We start from the raw sequence: 18,136 nt of genomic DNA on the forward strand, positions 1-18,136 counted from the left end.
AAGTGTTTGTGTGTTCTTGCATGTTCGTTCTTGTGAGTGCGTGTGTGCGTAGTAGGGCTGTGAATCTTTGGGCACCACACAATTCGATTCTCGGGGGTAGCAATTCGATTCAGAATCGATTAAAGATGATTCTCGATTCAAAGTCAATACTTACCTAACATCGGTGCCAGTTTTATGATTAACTACATTTCTCCTTAAAATAAACAGCTGTGATAACTTTTTATTACTTAAAAGAAAAGTGGTATTGTTTAACAAAATTCTACCAAAACATTTAATAAAGTCATTTGTAACGAGAGGTATCCCACACTTCTCTTTTCTAAAGTAAATCTGTACAGCAGATATGGGCATCTACATCGACAGTAGCTATGTGCACATGGACACATTTAAGCGGATTAAAAGCCTAACCGGAAGAAAAATGCTTCATGTAAACAAGCCATTTGGAATATTCTGACCCGATTACACATGTTCGGATCAAAATTTAATTCCGATCGAGACGGGTTGGTTTATGCCGATAGTCATTCGGATTGTAGCGCATAAACACATTTTCCAAAATTCGTCCTTACTGTCTTTGATGCTATACTTTGGCGGTGGAGGGGGACTACCATGCTCTACACCCATGTATTAAGCAGAAATCAATCCTACGCTGTATGTATATATATATATATATATATATATATATATATATATATATATATATATATATATATATATATATATATATATATATATATATATATATACACTACCGTTCAAAAGTTTGGGGTCACCCAAACAATTTTGTGGAATAACCTTCATTTCTAAGAACAAGAATAGACTGTCGAGTTTCAGATGAAAGTTCTCTTTTTCTGGCCATTTTGAGCGTTTAATTGACCCCACAAATGTGATGCTCCAGAAACTCAATCTGCTCAAAGGAAGGTCAGTTTTGTAGCTTCTGTAACGAGCTAAACTGTTTTCAGATGTGTGAACATGATTGCACAAGGGTTTTCTAATCATCAATTAGCCTTCTGAGTAAATGAGCAACACATTGTACCATTAGAACACTGGAGTGATAGTTGCTGGAAATGGGCCTCTATACACCTATGTAGATATTGCACCAAAAACCAGATATTTGCAGCTAGAATAGTCATTTACCACATTAGCAATGTATAGAGTGTATTTCTTTAAAGTTAAGACTAGTTTAAAGTTATCTTCATTGAAAAGTACAGTGCTTTTCCTTCAAAAATAAGGACATTTCAATGTGACCCCAAACTTTTGAACAGTAGTGTATATACCTGTGTATATTTATGTATATACCTGTGTATATGTATATGTATGTGTATATGTATATATATGTGTATATATATATATATATCCACACTGCTGGCATTTCCTTCTTAAAACATGGACATCAAATCTATTTAAACCACGAGTTGATTCAATGTTATTAATAAAAAAATGTGGATAAAAAAAATCTCAACTTTTGACCTGCTTTGTGTTGTCTTGGAAACGCTTCAGATAAAAGTGGCATGCTTTTCCTTGCAGTACGCAGACCAAAGAGGTTGTTTTTTCACCAGGGCTTGTTTGTATGTTAGTAACATAACTCAAAAAGTTATGTATACATTTTTAATTAAAACTTCAGGAAATGTCCGAAAAAAACAATCTTTTCTCTCCATTTTACGACCTCCTACACAAGGACCTTGCATGCTCGTGCTACGCAAGGAATTTTGGGTGATGTAGTTTACTTCAGGACCGGCCAATTCCAAATTTGCCAGGAAAAAAACTACACTGACCCAGTTTTTTATATTTTATATCTTCACAAGATATAAAATATCGGCACTATTGTGATGGTTTTGATACCACAGTATTTACAATATTGTTGCATCCCTATTGTAAACTGTAAATAAGTTAGATTAAAATCAAGAGTAAAATGACTAATTCAGTGTTAATATTTGAGTGGGCCCCGGACCCTTCACTAGTGGAAAAGTTGGGCCGCGTGGTCAAAGACGTTAAGAACCCCTAGTTTATGGTTTTGTGTATCTGTCCCTATCAAGAGAATGCAATAATAATTTAAATAAATACATAAAGACAGACGCTTAAGTTTATTTTGAGAGTTACAACAATCAAATGCCAAATTTTTCTTGAAATAAAAATGCATAAAGTATCTACAGTTTTCTCTTCATTAGAATATAATTCCGTTTCATGTGCAATATTACCACTTTTCCCCCTCATAAGGGTGATTCATTAGGAGAAAGTCCAAAAGAACAGATATCAAGTGTGTGGAAAAACACCCTCGCTTTGCCTGAGCAGGCACCTTTTGAGTGTCTCCCTGAAAGATAGATATAATGAATAATTGGAAAGACGGTGGCGGTAAAAATTTGGGTTGTCCCGATCCGATATTAATATCGAAACAACGGTTCGATATCAACAAAAAACAATGATAGGATGATATCATTTTGCATGTACTTTTGACCCATTGACAAATGGCAGAAACATTTTTTTAGCGGTAAATTAGGCAAAGACAAAAAAAGTTGTTTTGACGTATGTATTATTACAGGGATGTGTTATCATGGCCCCACACATGTAGTACCTTTTGTAATACATCACTGATCTACAATGTGCTACGGTTACAGTATGTGTGAAAAAAAGTGCATGATTTCCACAGCAATATAAATAAAAAATCTCGATGTACGTTTTGGTTGCTGGTTGCAGAACTAGCCAGAGATTAGGAGTTTTAGGCAAAGCTGCCTGTTTTTAACCATGTACACTCACTCTCCTCGACATAATATGTAGGAAGTGTTCAAATGTGGACTTTGAGTTGGGCAAACACAGCAGTATTTGCCTCCAGTGTTTGTCACTTTTTTTTTAATGCAACTGTGCAATAAAAGTCTAGAAAATAAGATGTTTTTGTATTCACTGTCAGAGGCATTCGTCGCTATTTGCAGAGAGTCTAATAAAGGTGTAAGTAATGTTCCCCCTGGTGCAAAAAGGTGCTGACCGTTGCTGCTTACGCCTACGCTGCCTCATGCAGGGCTCAGTGACAGCAACATAGGAAGTGACATCACTAAGACTTTGTCATAAAAGATTGTTAGTTAATCTTATAAGGTCTGCTGTCATCAATGCTGACTGGAAGTAGAAAATGTGTAACATGGAGTACTTGAAATGGATTCCTCACCACAAAGGAGTGTGATTTATCCTAGCCAATCAGAGCAGGAAGCTGGAACAAAATGGTAAAACATAGGTATTCTATATTTTTTTTGCTATTGCAGATTTAGATTGATTCTTTACCTTTTTGATTAGTTTATTAGGTAATGAGTGAAGAATAAAATAATTGCCCTCTGCCGGTTGCTGCCAAAATGTGAAATTAAGGATGGCTTTGTTGTTTCAAAATATGCCAACCAAACAAAGGTGAGACCTATTAAATTCCAAATAAGTGACACGTAATTAAAGAAAAACTGATGTATTGGCTTCTAATACCCATTCCGTTCCCGACATCATATTTCATCACACCTGCACTGTGGCCCACTTTCTTCAATTGCTGCCCTCCTTTCACTGCAGACACATTGAGTCAAATAGCTTCCCTCCATTTCCACTGTAATGCAATGCTTTCGGCACTGTGCCAGTTATAGAGGACAAAACCTCAATTCTTTATGCACTTCCTTCTCTGCTTAAGCAGAGCTTGTGGCTTATTATTTGCACAATGCAACGGTGTTCCCTCCTGTAAGCTCACACAACAGGAGGGCATTTCTACCAGCATAGTCTCGCGGACTCTGTTCAGTTTAGTCAAGAATGGTCACACCTTCGTTTTGGTTTGGTTGGCATTCTGACTGCACTACTCCAGGGCACCAGACTGCCAGCTCAATGTCCCCCAGTTACATTATATTTAAGGCTGCATTTGCCACTGCAGTGGTACCTTAAGATTATAGGGATGGGTATATTTTACATTTGAACTGATATGGTACCTGGGAATCAATACAGGTAGCAATTTTTACTACCGGAGTATAAGTCGTACCGGCCGAAAATGCACAATAAAGAAGGAAAAAACCTATATGTCGCACTGGAGTATAAGTGTCATTTTTTGGGGAAATTTATTTGATAAAACCCAACACCAAGAATAGACATTTGAAAGGCAATTTAAAATAAATAAAGAATAGTGAACAGGCTGAATAAGTGTACGTTATATGACACATAAATAACCAACTGAGAATGTGCCTCGTATGTTAACGTAACGTAACATATTATGGTAAGAGTCATTCAAATAACTAACATCTAGAACAGGGTATACGTTTACCAAACAATCTGTCACTCCTAATCGCTAAATCCCATGAAATCTTATACGTCTAGTCTCTTACGTGAATGTGCAAAAAAATATTATTTGATATTTTATGGTAATGTGTTAATAATTTCACACATAAGTCGCTCCTGAGTATAAGTCGCACCCCCGGCCAAACTATGAAAAAAAACTGCGACTTATGGTCCGAAAAATACGGTACTTTTGTGTTTTAAGAAATGTTAATTGTTAAAATGAGCTTATTATGATAGCTGTGCTGTACAGTTTGTATAACTTGTTTACATTTTTGAGTCTTATTTGCAAGTATTATATGGTAGGCTTTGCATACAGTTGCATTTCCAAGACGTTAGACACACCGTAGTATAAACGCTACGGTGTGTTGTCTTGCCAGGAAATAGTCTTCTAGTATTCTACTAATTACCCACTTGCTGTTTTGATTGTAACATTTATTTTAGTTGTAGTTTTCATTAACAAATTTGAAAGTGTTGAAATTGTCATGTAAAATCACTAATGCTAGTAGCATGTCCATGTCAAAGCCAATGTAAATTAGCATAAATCTAGCGCGTTTAAGAAAATTGTAGACTTGCTGTATGTTCGAGTGTCTTCTACCAGATTTCCTGCTTTGTTGACATTAAAAGTTGCATCATTACCTAGAGACAGTTTGGTTGAATGCTTGTTTCCTAGCTAAGTGTTTGAGCTTGACATAACGTCGCAACAAAAGTATAAAAATATTGCACAGTTTGGTTTTATGTGAATCGGTACTCGGTAGTACCGACAGAATTCGGTCGGGGCCTAAAAAGTTTAGAATTCGGTACCAATCCTAACTCGAGACACAAGTTTAATTAGTTCTGTGATGCTGCTTGTGTTCCAAAAAATCATTCTGTGAAATAATGTCTCCTATTGAAATTACAGGTAAGGTTTGATACATCGTGGTCCGATATAAAGCGATGTTCTCTAAAATACTGTCAAGAAAGAACAAAGCACAGAAGGATTCAAACAATTTAAAGACTGAGTCTTGCTACTGTTTACTGTCAACAAGACAGGAGCTCACAAACCTAAACCACTATGCCTTAGTAAGTCTGCAAACCACAGCTGTTTTCACCACGTAAATCGAGATCATTTTATTGTATTGTTTTGGGAAGAAAAAAAAAGGTAAATAAAAGTACTATATAACACGCAATTGGGATTTTATGGATCCCAATAACCACGTTATATGGAAATTTGACTGTAATTGAAATAAATGTAATCTAACATGCCTTTGAAAAAGAAAAACAAACTTTTATATAATAAATATTGTATGAAAAACAATTTAAGAAAATGTACTACAAACTACAGTAGTTTTATGAAGTTATGTAATAATAATGTACAGGATTTACCTTGGAGAGCGAATTCTATAGGTTATTTTTCGAGCTGCTTCGCTGTCAAACACACTATCTGCAGCTTCTTCATATTTTCATGGATAATCGTCAGTTATTTAAGATATTATTTTAACGTCCTTGGCTGCGTCATTGGCTTTTTCTGCTTCAGTATGGTGCAGACGAGCAGTGATATGTTCAAACTGCTTTGCCAAGTTGACCACATGGTCAGTCATGTTTTTGATCATTTCTTTAATTCAATGAATTTCATCAGCTTTTTCTTCTCAGTACTGTCTTTTACACTTACTATCTTTCTTCACATGGCTAGAAAACTGAAGTTATGTCAATCTTTAGCTAATCCTAGCAAGTAAGACCAGATGTTTTGCTCGGATCCTTCTGTAACGTTTACTATGCCAACTGGGGGTATTGAGTCTTGTACCTCAAATTTTTGCTCGCAACCGAAAGCATAATTAGCCAAGAGACAGCTTAAAATACTTAAGGTACTTGTTGAGGTACCACTGTATACTAGAGACTGCCTGATATGTATTTTTCAGGGCCGGTACTGATTATTATTAGTCAAGTATAACTGATATTTGGAGCCGATGTTCATTTGCAGTACAAGGTATTTAAACATGAATTATATATGTCAGTAAACAACTGGACAAGGCTTAATGTAGTTTTTTTCAACATTATTTTTGGAAACGTTAGACTAGTTGCGACAATCTTTTATGCGGTGCCAATGTTGTGGTCAATTTAGCACCAAAAACATCAGGAGGTTTCACAAACACGTGTGTCCAAGGCTGCGGGTCAAAGGAGCATCAACATTTGCATTTCAAAATTTAGTAAATCTCCTTGGAAAATTGGTAAAAAAATATGGGATTTCTCTACATTCCAATAACTCGCCATTTACAATTTTTTTTTAATTTAGCAGTTCATGGATTTAATACATTGTAAGGTTTTATCATGAAGAACCCTGAAATATTGCACACGTTTAAATCAATTCTGGGCTCCTTCATGTGGCTTATAGTTGAGGCATTTTTCAAGCTGGCTGACATAATTTCTTTCTGGATGTTAAAGTATGAGAATTCTGCCTCTTCCTCTTTACTTGTATTGTCATGCTTTGTCATGCCTTGTTTTTGGTTTTGTGGTATTTTCTCTGTGTTGGGGGTGTCTTCCTGTTTAGCGCTCATATTTTGTCCCCTTGTAGCCACTTCACTCTGGCTGCTGAGCGCGGTTCTGATCACCGGCTGGATATTTGTAATAATTATTCTCACCTGCTGCCAAAGTATTAAGCCAGCCTCTGGTGTGAGATCATTATCTTGTGACCGGTGTTCATGTGTCGCTCCATTGCTTTCCGTGTTTAACCTGCCTGTGATTTTGGTGCACTTTCCTGTTGCACGTTTTTTTTTTTTGTATTTTTGATCACTAAAGACCCCTTTACCTGCACGCTGTTGCCGGCTGTCTTTCTGCTTCCCGGATCACGACACCAACCACAAACCATGCAGCCTCGCCATAATATACAGTACAGGCCAAAAGTTTGGACACACCTTCTCATTCAATGCATTTTCTTTATTTTCATGACTATTTACTATTTATTGTAGATTGTTACTGAAGGCATCAAAACTATGAATGAACACATGTGGAGTTATGTACTTAACAAAAAAAGGTGAAATAACTGAAAACACGTTTTATATTCAAGTTTCTTCAAAATAGCCACCCTTTGCTCTGATTACTGCTCTGCACACTCTTGGCATTCTCTTGATGAGCTTCAAGAGGTAATCACCTGAAAAGGTGTCATTATGTTGATGCCTTCAGTGACAATCTACAATGTAAATAGTCATGAAAATAAAGAATACACATTGAAATGAGAAGGTGTGTCCAAACTTTTGGCCTGTACTGTATATAATCATACAGACCTTTTTCAAGCTCACTTAATCAATGGCACAACTACTAAGCATGCTACTACCTTATACAGTATATGGCAGGATGGGGCTAAACTCCTCACTCGTGGTGCCGGTGGACACATAAAATCATGTGGAGTTATGTACTTAACAAAAAAAGGTGAAATAACTGAAACAATGTTTTATATTCTAGTTTCTTCAAAATAACCACCCTTTCCTCTGATTACTGCTTTGCACACTTTTGGCATTCTCTCAATGAGCTTCAAGAGGTAGTCACTTTAAGCCTGCCTCAAGATGTAGAGACTATAAAAGTATAGTATAATACACCCACTAAATTTTAGAAGGACTTTAGCCGCTAGCTAGCCATGTCTTAAAGCACCTCTTCCTGAGGGTGTTTCAGTGTTATAACTTCACCTTTATCGTTAGTTTTTAAGCCAAAATGAGTCTTTTCTCCCTTTTCTGTCTACACACATTGTCTGCTTGTAAAACCTCAGTGATTGTGCGCTGCCGAACATGCTCCTCTGCTCGTAAACCAGCAATGTCACGACGTGACGACGACAGGGGGGTGGGCGACCGGTACTTTTTAGAGGCGGTATAGTACCGAATACGATTCATTAGTATCGCGGTACTATACTAATACCGGTATACCGTACAACCCTAATACAATCTATTAGATAAGTAACATTTTTAGAATTAATCAAGTCTGTTGGGTTTTTAAAATTTCCAGCAGTTAATTAATAATTAACAATGTATCTGTGTGCAGCTTTTTTAACACATATCAAATTTGTTTTTGTTTTTTTGAGGCATTTAGAAAGCTTTTGGTGTTTGTTTTAATTGTTGCTTTTTTAATGTCCTTTGTTTTCATAAAAAATATATACATTGTTTTTGTCAGCACTGGGCCTGTCCTTGCTTTTAAATAGACAAAAGTTTAATAATTATTTTGCTAATAAGAAGCACAGTTACAGTTAGGGCTGTGAATCTTTGGGTGTCCCACAATTCGATTCAATATTGATTCTTGGGGTCACGATTTGATTCAAAATAAAAAAAATTTTCAATTCAACACAATTCTCGATTTAAAAACGATTTTTTCCCGATTCAAAAGGATTCTCTATTCATTCAATACATAGGATTTCAGCAGGATCTACCCCAGTCTGCTGACATGCAAGCAGAGTAGATTTTTGTAAAAAGCTTTTATAATTGTAAAGGACAATGTTTTATCAACTGATTCCAATAATGTAAATTTGTTTTAACTATTAAATGAACCAAAAATATGACTTATTTTATCTTTGTGAAAATATTGGACAGTGTGTTGTCAAGTTTATGAGATGCGATGCAAGTGTAAGCCATCCATCCATCCATTTTCTACCGCTTATTCCCTTCGGGGTCGCGGGGGGCGCTGGAGCCTATCTCAGCTACAATCGGGCGGAAGGCGGGGTACACCCTGAACACCACTGTGACACTATTGTTAATTGTTTTTATTTTTTATAAATGTCTAATGATAATGTCAATGAGGGATTTTTAATCACTGCTATGTTGAAATTGTAACTAATATTGATACTGTTGTTGATAATCATTTTTGTTTCACTACTTTTGGTTTGTTCTGTGTCGTGTTTGTGTCTCCTCTCAATTGCTCTGTTTATTGCAGTTCTGAGTGTTGCTGGGTTAGGTTTTGGAATTGGATTGCATTGTTATGGTATTGCTGTGTATTGTTTTGTTGGATTGATTAATTTAAAAAAAAAATAAAAAATCGATTTTTAAAAAATGAAAATCGATTCTGAATCGCGAATTCGAATCGATTTTTTCCCACACTCCTAGTTACAGTATAATATTTCTGAATGAATTGGTCCTCTTTGGTAGTTAGTACATGCCAAACATATCTTAAACTGAATTTAAAAGCAGATGGATAAATTAGAGCCACTGAATGGGTTTATACTTAATAATCTGATTAGTTGACTAGTCGACTATTAAAATAGTCGTTAGTTGCAGCTCTAATGCCAAATAATATATTGTGATCTATATCGTTATCGCTGGAGGCTGACTTATACAGGCATGTGAAATGTCTGCGAAAACCTGTGTTTTTAATCATTAATTTTTCGCGTCAAATTATCACCTCTGCGTTTTTAATGAAATATCAATAAAAATACGATCTAAACAAAATTTGTTGAACGCTCGCCTCGCTGCAGATCCTCGCTGTTCCTTTTGCCTACGTACATACACACTCACATTCACTGCACAGACTTACATATACACATACTGTACATATACAAGCACATATGCAGACATACACTCATGCATATAATCACGTTTCATCAAACATATATTAACATTGTTCCCCTAGGGGAAACTGGGTAAAACACGGCACACTGACAAAGCTTAACCTATTGTTACTATAACAATCTACAAGGTTAATACAGTTTGCTTCTCTTTCTTCCCCTCCATTTATCTGCTTTCTTTTGTAACTCAAGTTATCATTACATATATGTATTGTTGCATTTGAAACAAGTTGATAAAAGAATAAATATTTGTTATTATTCATTATCAATAGTGCTATTTCTATTGGTATTATTATTGCTACATTTGTAGTGCAATAATGTCCATTGTCATTTGTGTTATTTACTTCACTAACTGCTATCACTTTTCGTATCATATTTGTACATATCGTATTTGCTGATGCTGTCCTGTTGTTGTTGTTGTTGTTGTTTCTCTGTCCTATCCCCCTCTTGTCCCCCCAAATTCCCCCTCTGTCTTTCTTTTTTTCGCTTTCTATCCCCCCCTGCTCAAGTCCGGCTGCGCCAAACATTAATATAAATCCATTTAATAAAGTTAAATACAAATAAGGCAACAAGAGAAGCATCCCACACTTCTTTTTTGTGAAGTAAATCTGTACAGCAAATATGGGCATCTACATCAACAATATGATTTGCCTGAGTAGCTGGACAGGACAAAAACTAAATAGTAGCCAGCGCGAAGGTATATTTTTGACGTGACTGATGTCAGCAGAGGTCACAACACCGGAAGTATATTACCCGAGGGGCATGGCAACAGGATAGAGTTGTCAAATAGGAAACGTTTTCTGAGTTATTTGCATGCATGTTATAGAATTTTATGTAACATTTTCAATCAGAATAATGTTAGTAAATGATGTACTAAAAAAACCCAAAACATTACATTAAGTATCCAAAGGACAGCCAAAAGAGTTGGTAGATGAAAATAAATCTAAAATAAAGTGTAGAAACACACCCATTTGCAGGACATGTAGTCTTAATTTTTAAAATTGTATTTCGGGATTCAAATGGCAATGCTTTTTGATGCTCACATCCCTGCGATAGATATTGCGATATATATATAGATATTGCAATAGAGATTTTAGGGCATAATTGAATTTTTTAGTTTTTTCCTTTTACACATCAAATCATCTCAACCGGCAGAGATAGTATGCATTTGATCCCAAAAAAGGGGAAAGATGAATTTGAAAGTGCAGAGATCAAATAGAATGGAGAAGTGCAGGTTATGTCAGTCGTCATCTAGAGTTTCTTTAACCCGGTTTCATGCAGCATGTCCACAAAAGAAACAAGGTTAGTTCTTTCTATCAGTGCTTTGTTTATTTGATCTATTTTATCTCTACCAGTGAGGTAGCCAGGCCTCTGTTATCTTGGAGCAGATCCATCTCTGGTGCCCTGTTTCCCAGCCCTCCTTTGAGGAGAGACGTGCGAAGATAACCGTCCTGACTTTATTGTGTGTTTGTGCATAGAGGTTGTCACACTACTAAGAAAAGTGTCAGAGGGATACGCGGAAGGAAGAATATGTATAAAAGCTGATGGTGCTGCGAAATTGTAATCTATGGCAGCAGGCTAGCTCATTATCCCTGCTGAGTTGCACGTGTGTCATAACCAATCAGCTCATTTCTTTGGGACTGCGGTCTCACACCTGCATCTATTTTCGTTAAGTAGTGTGACTATATTTCCTTCCTCTATTTAAAGCGGTTTGTGTGTCACCAGCTCCTAATTCCAAATGTGTATTTAATCAAAAATAATCAAAGAACACAACCAACATGTCACAATAGTGGTTTAAGAAAACTGGTTTAACAAATGTTTATATTTGTTACAGTTGACAAAGGGGTGTCTAATTAGGTTTTTTTGCTGCTGATTTGTATGTGTCTAGGGTAGGGATGTTCACAATTAAACCGATACAGTATCATATTCCGGTACCTGAGAATCGATACTAGTACCAATTTTCAGTATTTTTGTGTGTGCTAATAATAGGGGTGTGCATCTCTACCTAAAATGCCGATCTGGGGCCGTATTTATCAAGCTTCTTAGAATTACTCCTAAGAAGTCTGCTAAGAGTTGACTTATGAGTAAAGAAATTCTTCGCTGAAAGCTGCACTTAAAAGTTAGTTATCAAGCATCTTACTCACACTTTCAGCGAAGTGCAGGACTGAATCTTAAGTGTCACACTCAGAGCTGAATTACGACATTACTATGTGCCGTAAACGGAATTTTTCTGTGTCCATAGAAATGACCAATCACGGAAGGGAATCCCTTGTCTAAGAATAAATAAAATAAATATCTTAGAAATATTTAAGTGGACAATAGGAGTGTATATTTTGACAATAAACTATAAAATAATACAAAACAAACCAACAATATTGGCAATGAATCATAAATAAATGTTTCCTTTTCTTTCCAATTCATTAATTAGGCAACTAATTTGAAACTGGTGTGGGTGGCTCTATATATAATAATAATAATATATATATATATATATATATATATATATATATATATATATATATATATAAATAAAAATAATACCCGCTCTGTCTAAACGATACCGTTTGATCAGCTGCTCGTAATCAAACAAAGCCAGGACATCCTTCCGCTCCCTTAACGTTCGCGCACGTCTCTCTCGCCTCAGTGCCATCCCCCGCTGGCAACTCCTAACCACTTAGGACACCTTTGAAGGTCTCTTGAATATCGTGAAGAGTAGGAGTGATTTTTAGACTTAAGAAAGTTGATAAATAGCGTTTATTAAGTTTGAGAGTAGGACTACATTTCGCAAATTCTCAGGACTTAAGTGTAAAATGGCACTCTAAGACGCTTGATAAATACGGCCCCTGATATGAATCTTGATACACGAGTTACGATACGATTCACTAACAATACTTTTTAAAACATTGCGATTCGATGCGATTGAATGCAATACGATAGGATTTAATTTGATGCAGATGGAAGCTTTGCATGGTGAAAAGGAAAATTCAACGTATCATGTATCATGTCAGAACAATGTCATGTGTTTATTTTTTGAATAGACACATACTAAACAGGTATTGATTATTAGCAAATAGTAGAATTATCAACTTCAAGGCATTGCAATCCATAAACTTAAAGAAAGAGTTAAAAAAAATGCAAGTTATGATTCTAACTGTAAATTACTTTTCTTATGTTGATTCCTAGTTTAGTTGTATTTTTCTTTGTTCTACATTGTTAAATGTTAGCGTATCAACTTCATTAAAATACTGAAGGGTCTCTGAGATATTCACAAACAAACCAAATCTATTGACTGGCTCATAAAATTAAACGATAGGTTTGTTTTTATTTGAAGCGTGACTCAACCGAGGCAGAAACAGCGGCAGCTTTGCACAGACTGGGTGTGTGTCTCCTCTCTGCTCTGACGAGAATGGAATGCAACTTTATTGTCATTGCACTTAAAGGCCTACTGAAACCCACTACTACCGACCATGCAGTCTGATAGTTTATACATCAATGATGAAATCTTAACATTGCAACACATGCCAATACGGCCGGGTTACCTTATAAAGTGCAATTTTAAATTTCCCGGCAAACTTCCGGCTGAAAACGTTTCGATATGATGACGTTTGCGCGTGACGTCAACGGTTGAAGCGGATGTATTCGGAGCCCATTGAATCCAATACAAAAAGCTCTGTTTTCATCTCAAAATTCCACTGTATTCTGGACATCTGTGTTGGTGAATCTTTTGCAATTTGTTTAATGAACAATGGAGACTGCAAAGAAGAAAGTTGTAGGTGGGATCGGTGTATTAGCGGCGGACTACAGCAACACAACCAGGAGGACTTTGAGGATATGAGACGCACTAGCCGAACGACCTCACCTTGACTTCCTCCATCTCCGGGCCGCCGACCTCATCGGTGATCGGGTGAAGTCCTTCGTCGTACCGTCGATCGCTGGAACGCAGGTGAGCACGGGTCGTGATGATCAGAAGAGAGCTGGCGTAGGTGCAGAGCTAATGTTTTTAGCATAGCTCTGTCGAGGTTCCGTAGCTAAGTTAGTTTCAATGGCGTCGTTAGCAACAGCATTGCTAAGCTTCGCCAAGCTGGAAAGCATTAACCGTGTAGTTACATGTCCAAAGTTTGGTAGTATTGTTGATCTTCTGTCTATCCTTCCAGTCAGGGACTTATTTGTTTTGGTTCTATATGCAGTAGCCCGATGCTATCACGTTTGCTTAGTGGCTAAAGTGCTTCACCGATGTATTGTCGTGGAGATAAAAGTCACTGTGAATGTCCATTTTGCGTTCTCGACTCTCATTTTCAAGAGGATATAGTATCCGAGGTGGTTTAAAATACAAATCCGTGATCCACAATAGAAAAAGGAGAGAGTGTGGAATCCAATGATCCCTTGTACCTAAGTTACGGTCATAGCGAAAAAAGATACGTTCTGCACTGCACGCTAGTCCTTCACTTTCACGTTCCTCATCCACGAATCTTTCATCCTCGCTCAAATTAATGGGGTAATCGTCGCTTTCTCGGTCCGAATCTCTCTCGCTGCTGGTGTAAACAATAGGAAAATGTGAGCAGCCCTTCCTCCGGTGTCGTCACGCTACTTCCGGTAGGGGCAAGGCTTTTTTTTTTATCAGAGACCAAAAGTTGCAAACTTTATCGTCGTTGTTCTATACTAAATGTTTTCAGCAAAAATATGGCAATATCGCGAAATGATCAAGTATGACACATAGAATGGATCTGCTATCCCCGTTTAAATAAAAAAAATTCATTTCAGTAGGCCTTTAAAAGTACAACGAAACGAGTTTTCAGTACTAGCTGTCTAAGAGCAGACATTCGGTGCTCATAGCAGCACCGCTCGTACGTTGAAGACAGCGTGTTACATGCTTTCATGTCTCCTAACATCCCAAAACAATTGCGAGATTTGTCGCTCGTCGCTTTTGAGAAAGAAAGTCACTATGAGGTGTTGGAAAGATTCTAGATTTAGCGAGAAAGTCGGCAAGTTGAGGAACAAAGACACTCGAGAATAACTGCCCTGCTTCTGATCGGTTTACACTGCGTGGTGACTTCCAACTGTACTCTCGTATTACGTCTTCACAGAAGTCTCGCAAGATTAGATCTACAATCAACCGATTCATGACTTTCCTACCGGACATCGATCGAGCCGTACTACATATAGATCGATACAAAGACTCGCCAAATTATGTATTCATATCTCTAAAGTTAAAATCGGTTTTCGATTTGTACCGTTTAATTTTTTCACCTCTAGTTGTATTAATTGTTTTTGATATGATTTTTTTATTGCAATAATTAAACATGAGCTGATTATAACTGCTGTCCAGTTGTTACAGCTTGTTTTATTGTGACATCTCTGAGTCTGAGTTACAGTTGCAAGTCCAATACATTTGATGGTAGTAGTGTATAGTTTATGGTGCGTTGGCAAGTCAGCTCAGTTTTTGCTGTCTAGTCTTTTGCTGTGCCCCAAAATTGTTAATACTGTAAGTTATTATGCACCAGCTGTTTGATTGTAACGTGCATCTTAGTTGTAGTTTTGATTAACAAATTTGGAGGTGTTGAAATTGCCATGTAAAATTGCGAATGCTAATCTGTAGCATGTCAATAGCAAAGCAAATATATACTAGCATCAAGCTAGCGCATTTTTGGTAAAGTGGAGCCTTACTTTACTTACAGTACGATACAGATTTTTCTAAAGTACATTTCTTTGTTTGCATTGAAAATTGCAACATTTGCTTGAGGTACAGTAGTTTAGCTGTGTCCTCTCTCAGTGCTGCTGAAGTGGTCGCCAATTCCCTGCTGAGTCGGCAACCGGGCGTGACGTCACGCGGAACCCAGGTACTGAAACCTGGCACCGTTGGATTTTACGTGAATTGGTGCCTGGTAGCACCGGCGGGATTAAGTCGATGCCAAAAAAAAAGTACCGGATTCAATACACATCCCCTAGTTTAGAGATGTATTCTCTAAATTTGTTAAAAATAACAAACATTACAAGGAATTAATCAGTATTGGCTAATCATATACTTTTACATATACATATACTATATCAGCGCATTTCTAATTAGAATTTGTAAAAATTGCAGTACAATAAAATGCCCAAGCCACGAAAAATATGTTTGTGAACAAAAGGACTTAAACCAATGCTGTGGTTGCTATATTTCAGTAGAACAGGGGAATAAAATCATACGCCTTTTCAAACACTGCTTTTGTAACATAACGTTTAACTTTTTGCACGTGTGTGCGAATTGTGGGACAAAGTGGACATAATGCTTGCAGCTCGTAGAAACGTCAGCGCCCTCTAGAAAGCCACGTATATGTGACATACAGCATCTTTAAGGCTTCTTCAGGGACTAAAAATAGGTGTTTGAATCCCAACCACAACGTGACTTATACTCAACAAATTCTGAAGGTTTTCTAGACTATTACTTGTGATAAGTCAGTTTCAGCTCCCCCCCGCTGAAACTTAATGGGATTAAGGTGGTTCTTATTGAGCCACTGTTTTGTTGCCTTGGCTGTATATATTTTTTCAATTGTCATACTGGTAGACCGATGGCATGTTTTCGGTGTTCTGGCTATTGTTTGTTTTCAGTGTTTTGGCTGAGCCCTGGTGGTTCTTATCCAATATTATATGGTACATAAAACCCTAATGTGATGAAGTCTTCCTGACTGTAACCTTAGCTGAAAAACAGCTTCAAAGACAGGGCTGCGCGATATGGCAAAAAAAACTATCGCGATAATTTGTTTTCTATCATCCGATCTTGATTAATATCACAATTTGTGTTTTTTTAATTAAAGCGGATTGTCCCGTGTAGGACTATACAGAGTACCGCATCCCTACTGTCTACTACCGCAGTATCCTGTGACAGACATTTCCACATACTTTTTCTCAAAAAATTGCCGATAGTGACTGGTTGCTGATTAGCACATCACTTGTATTTTTTAATATTCTGTTTCTCTTTGCCAATATAAACCTGTCAAAACTATTTGTAGGATGGTTAACTAAACAAAATCAGCAAAGGATCAAATAATTATTACTCTCACTGTATGTATACGTTTTACATTTCTTTTTGGATGCATGCTCACTATGTCTAAAATGAAACTTCCCCCTCAGTCTCTCAGACAAGAACACTCTTGGTGAGAGAAGGCCAAAAAAGGTCAAGAGAGAGTGTTTTCAAATAGTTAAAGCTGCCAGTCACTTATCTAACAGCACAGCTTAATTTTTTCATGCTTGATTTGTCGCTTTAAAGCAGTGTTTCTTAACCTTTTTCATTCATGGGCCTCTTTAAGAACCGGATGAAAGCTATGGACACTCTTCTCCAGAAATATTCACATAAACACAACTTCAATGTGTATAATGCACTTTATTTATGTAGATGTTATCTCCTTCATTCATACACAACCTACTTATAGTTGTGTGTTAGGTGTTCATATTACCATTTGGTTTTACGTCTCATTGTCTTCCTTCCTTAGGGGTCATCCTGTGGCCGCAACCGTAGCTTCTCCCTCCTCCCCCACCTAAATCCGTCTTCATCGCCGGCTTCTCAGAGGCAGCTCGGCCATACTTCCGCGCCCGGCAACATTGTGACGATAACGCACCACAAGTCTCCAGCTGCAGCTCGGCGGGCCAAGAATCAGTACCCGGGACAGCTGCATGAGGTCAAAGAGGTGGGTGACAGACATTGCATCATGGGAGTGCAAAGGGGGCGGCCAAGGAGCCATTTTTGCCCATCGGGTTGTTTATTATTGTTCCCTGGCATACACTGAAATGAAAATGTGCCAATGGGACGTGGGCCAAACACAGTGATTCTATGTGTCCAGCAGCACCATGAGTAAGGAGTTTAGCCCCATCTGCCATATATAGTATAAGGTAGTAGAGGTTAGCATGCTTAGTAGTTGTGCCATCGATTAAGTAAGCTTAAAAGAGGTCTGTATGATTATATACAGTACAGGCCAAAAGTTTGGACACACCTTCTCATTTCAATGTGTTTTCTTTATTTTCATGACTATTTACATTGTAGATTGTCGCTGAAGGCATCAGAATTATGACACCTGTGAACTGAAAACCATTTCAGGTGACTACCTCTTTAAAGGCCTACTGAAACCCACTACTACCGACCACGCAGTCTGATAGTTTATATATCAATGATGAAATCTTAACATTGCAACACATGCCAATACGGCCGGGTTAACTTATAAAGTGCAATTTTAAATTTCCCGCGAAACTTCCGGCTGAAAACGTCTATGTATGATGAAGTTTGCGCGTGACGTCAAGGGTTGAAGGAGACATTTTGGAATAGCACGGTGGCCAGCTTTAGTCGTCTGTTTTCACCACATAATTCCA

The 18,136-nt window shown here is 37.3% G+C and overlaps 1 protein-coding gene across 1 annotated transcript in view; it reads left to right on the plus strand.

The window, feature by feature from the left end:
- The window catches only part of LOC133636229 (oxysterol-binding protein-related protein 10-like), a 212,920-nt gene that overhangs the window by 58,690 nt on the left and 136,094 nt on the right, over positions 1 to 18,136 (plus strand). The window contains exon 5 of the mRNA XM_062030021.1: positions 17,266 to 17,460. Within this exon, the coding sequence (XP_061886005.1) occupies positions 17,266 to 17,460 (195 nt within the window). The remainder of the gene's footprint in view (positions 1 to 17,265; positions 17,461 to 18,136) is intronic.

The sequence above is a fragment of the Entelurus aequoreus genome, linkage group LG20 (genome assembly GCF_033978785.1).
Source record: "Entelurus aequoreus isolate RoL-2023_Sb linkage group LG20, RoL_Eaeq_v1.1, whole genome shotgun sequence".
NCBI classification, from domain to species: Eukaryota; Metazoa; Chordata; class Actinopteri; order Syngnathiformes; family Syngnathidae; genus Entelurus; species Entelurus aequoreus.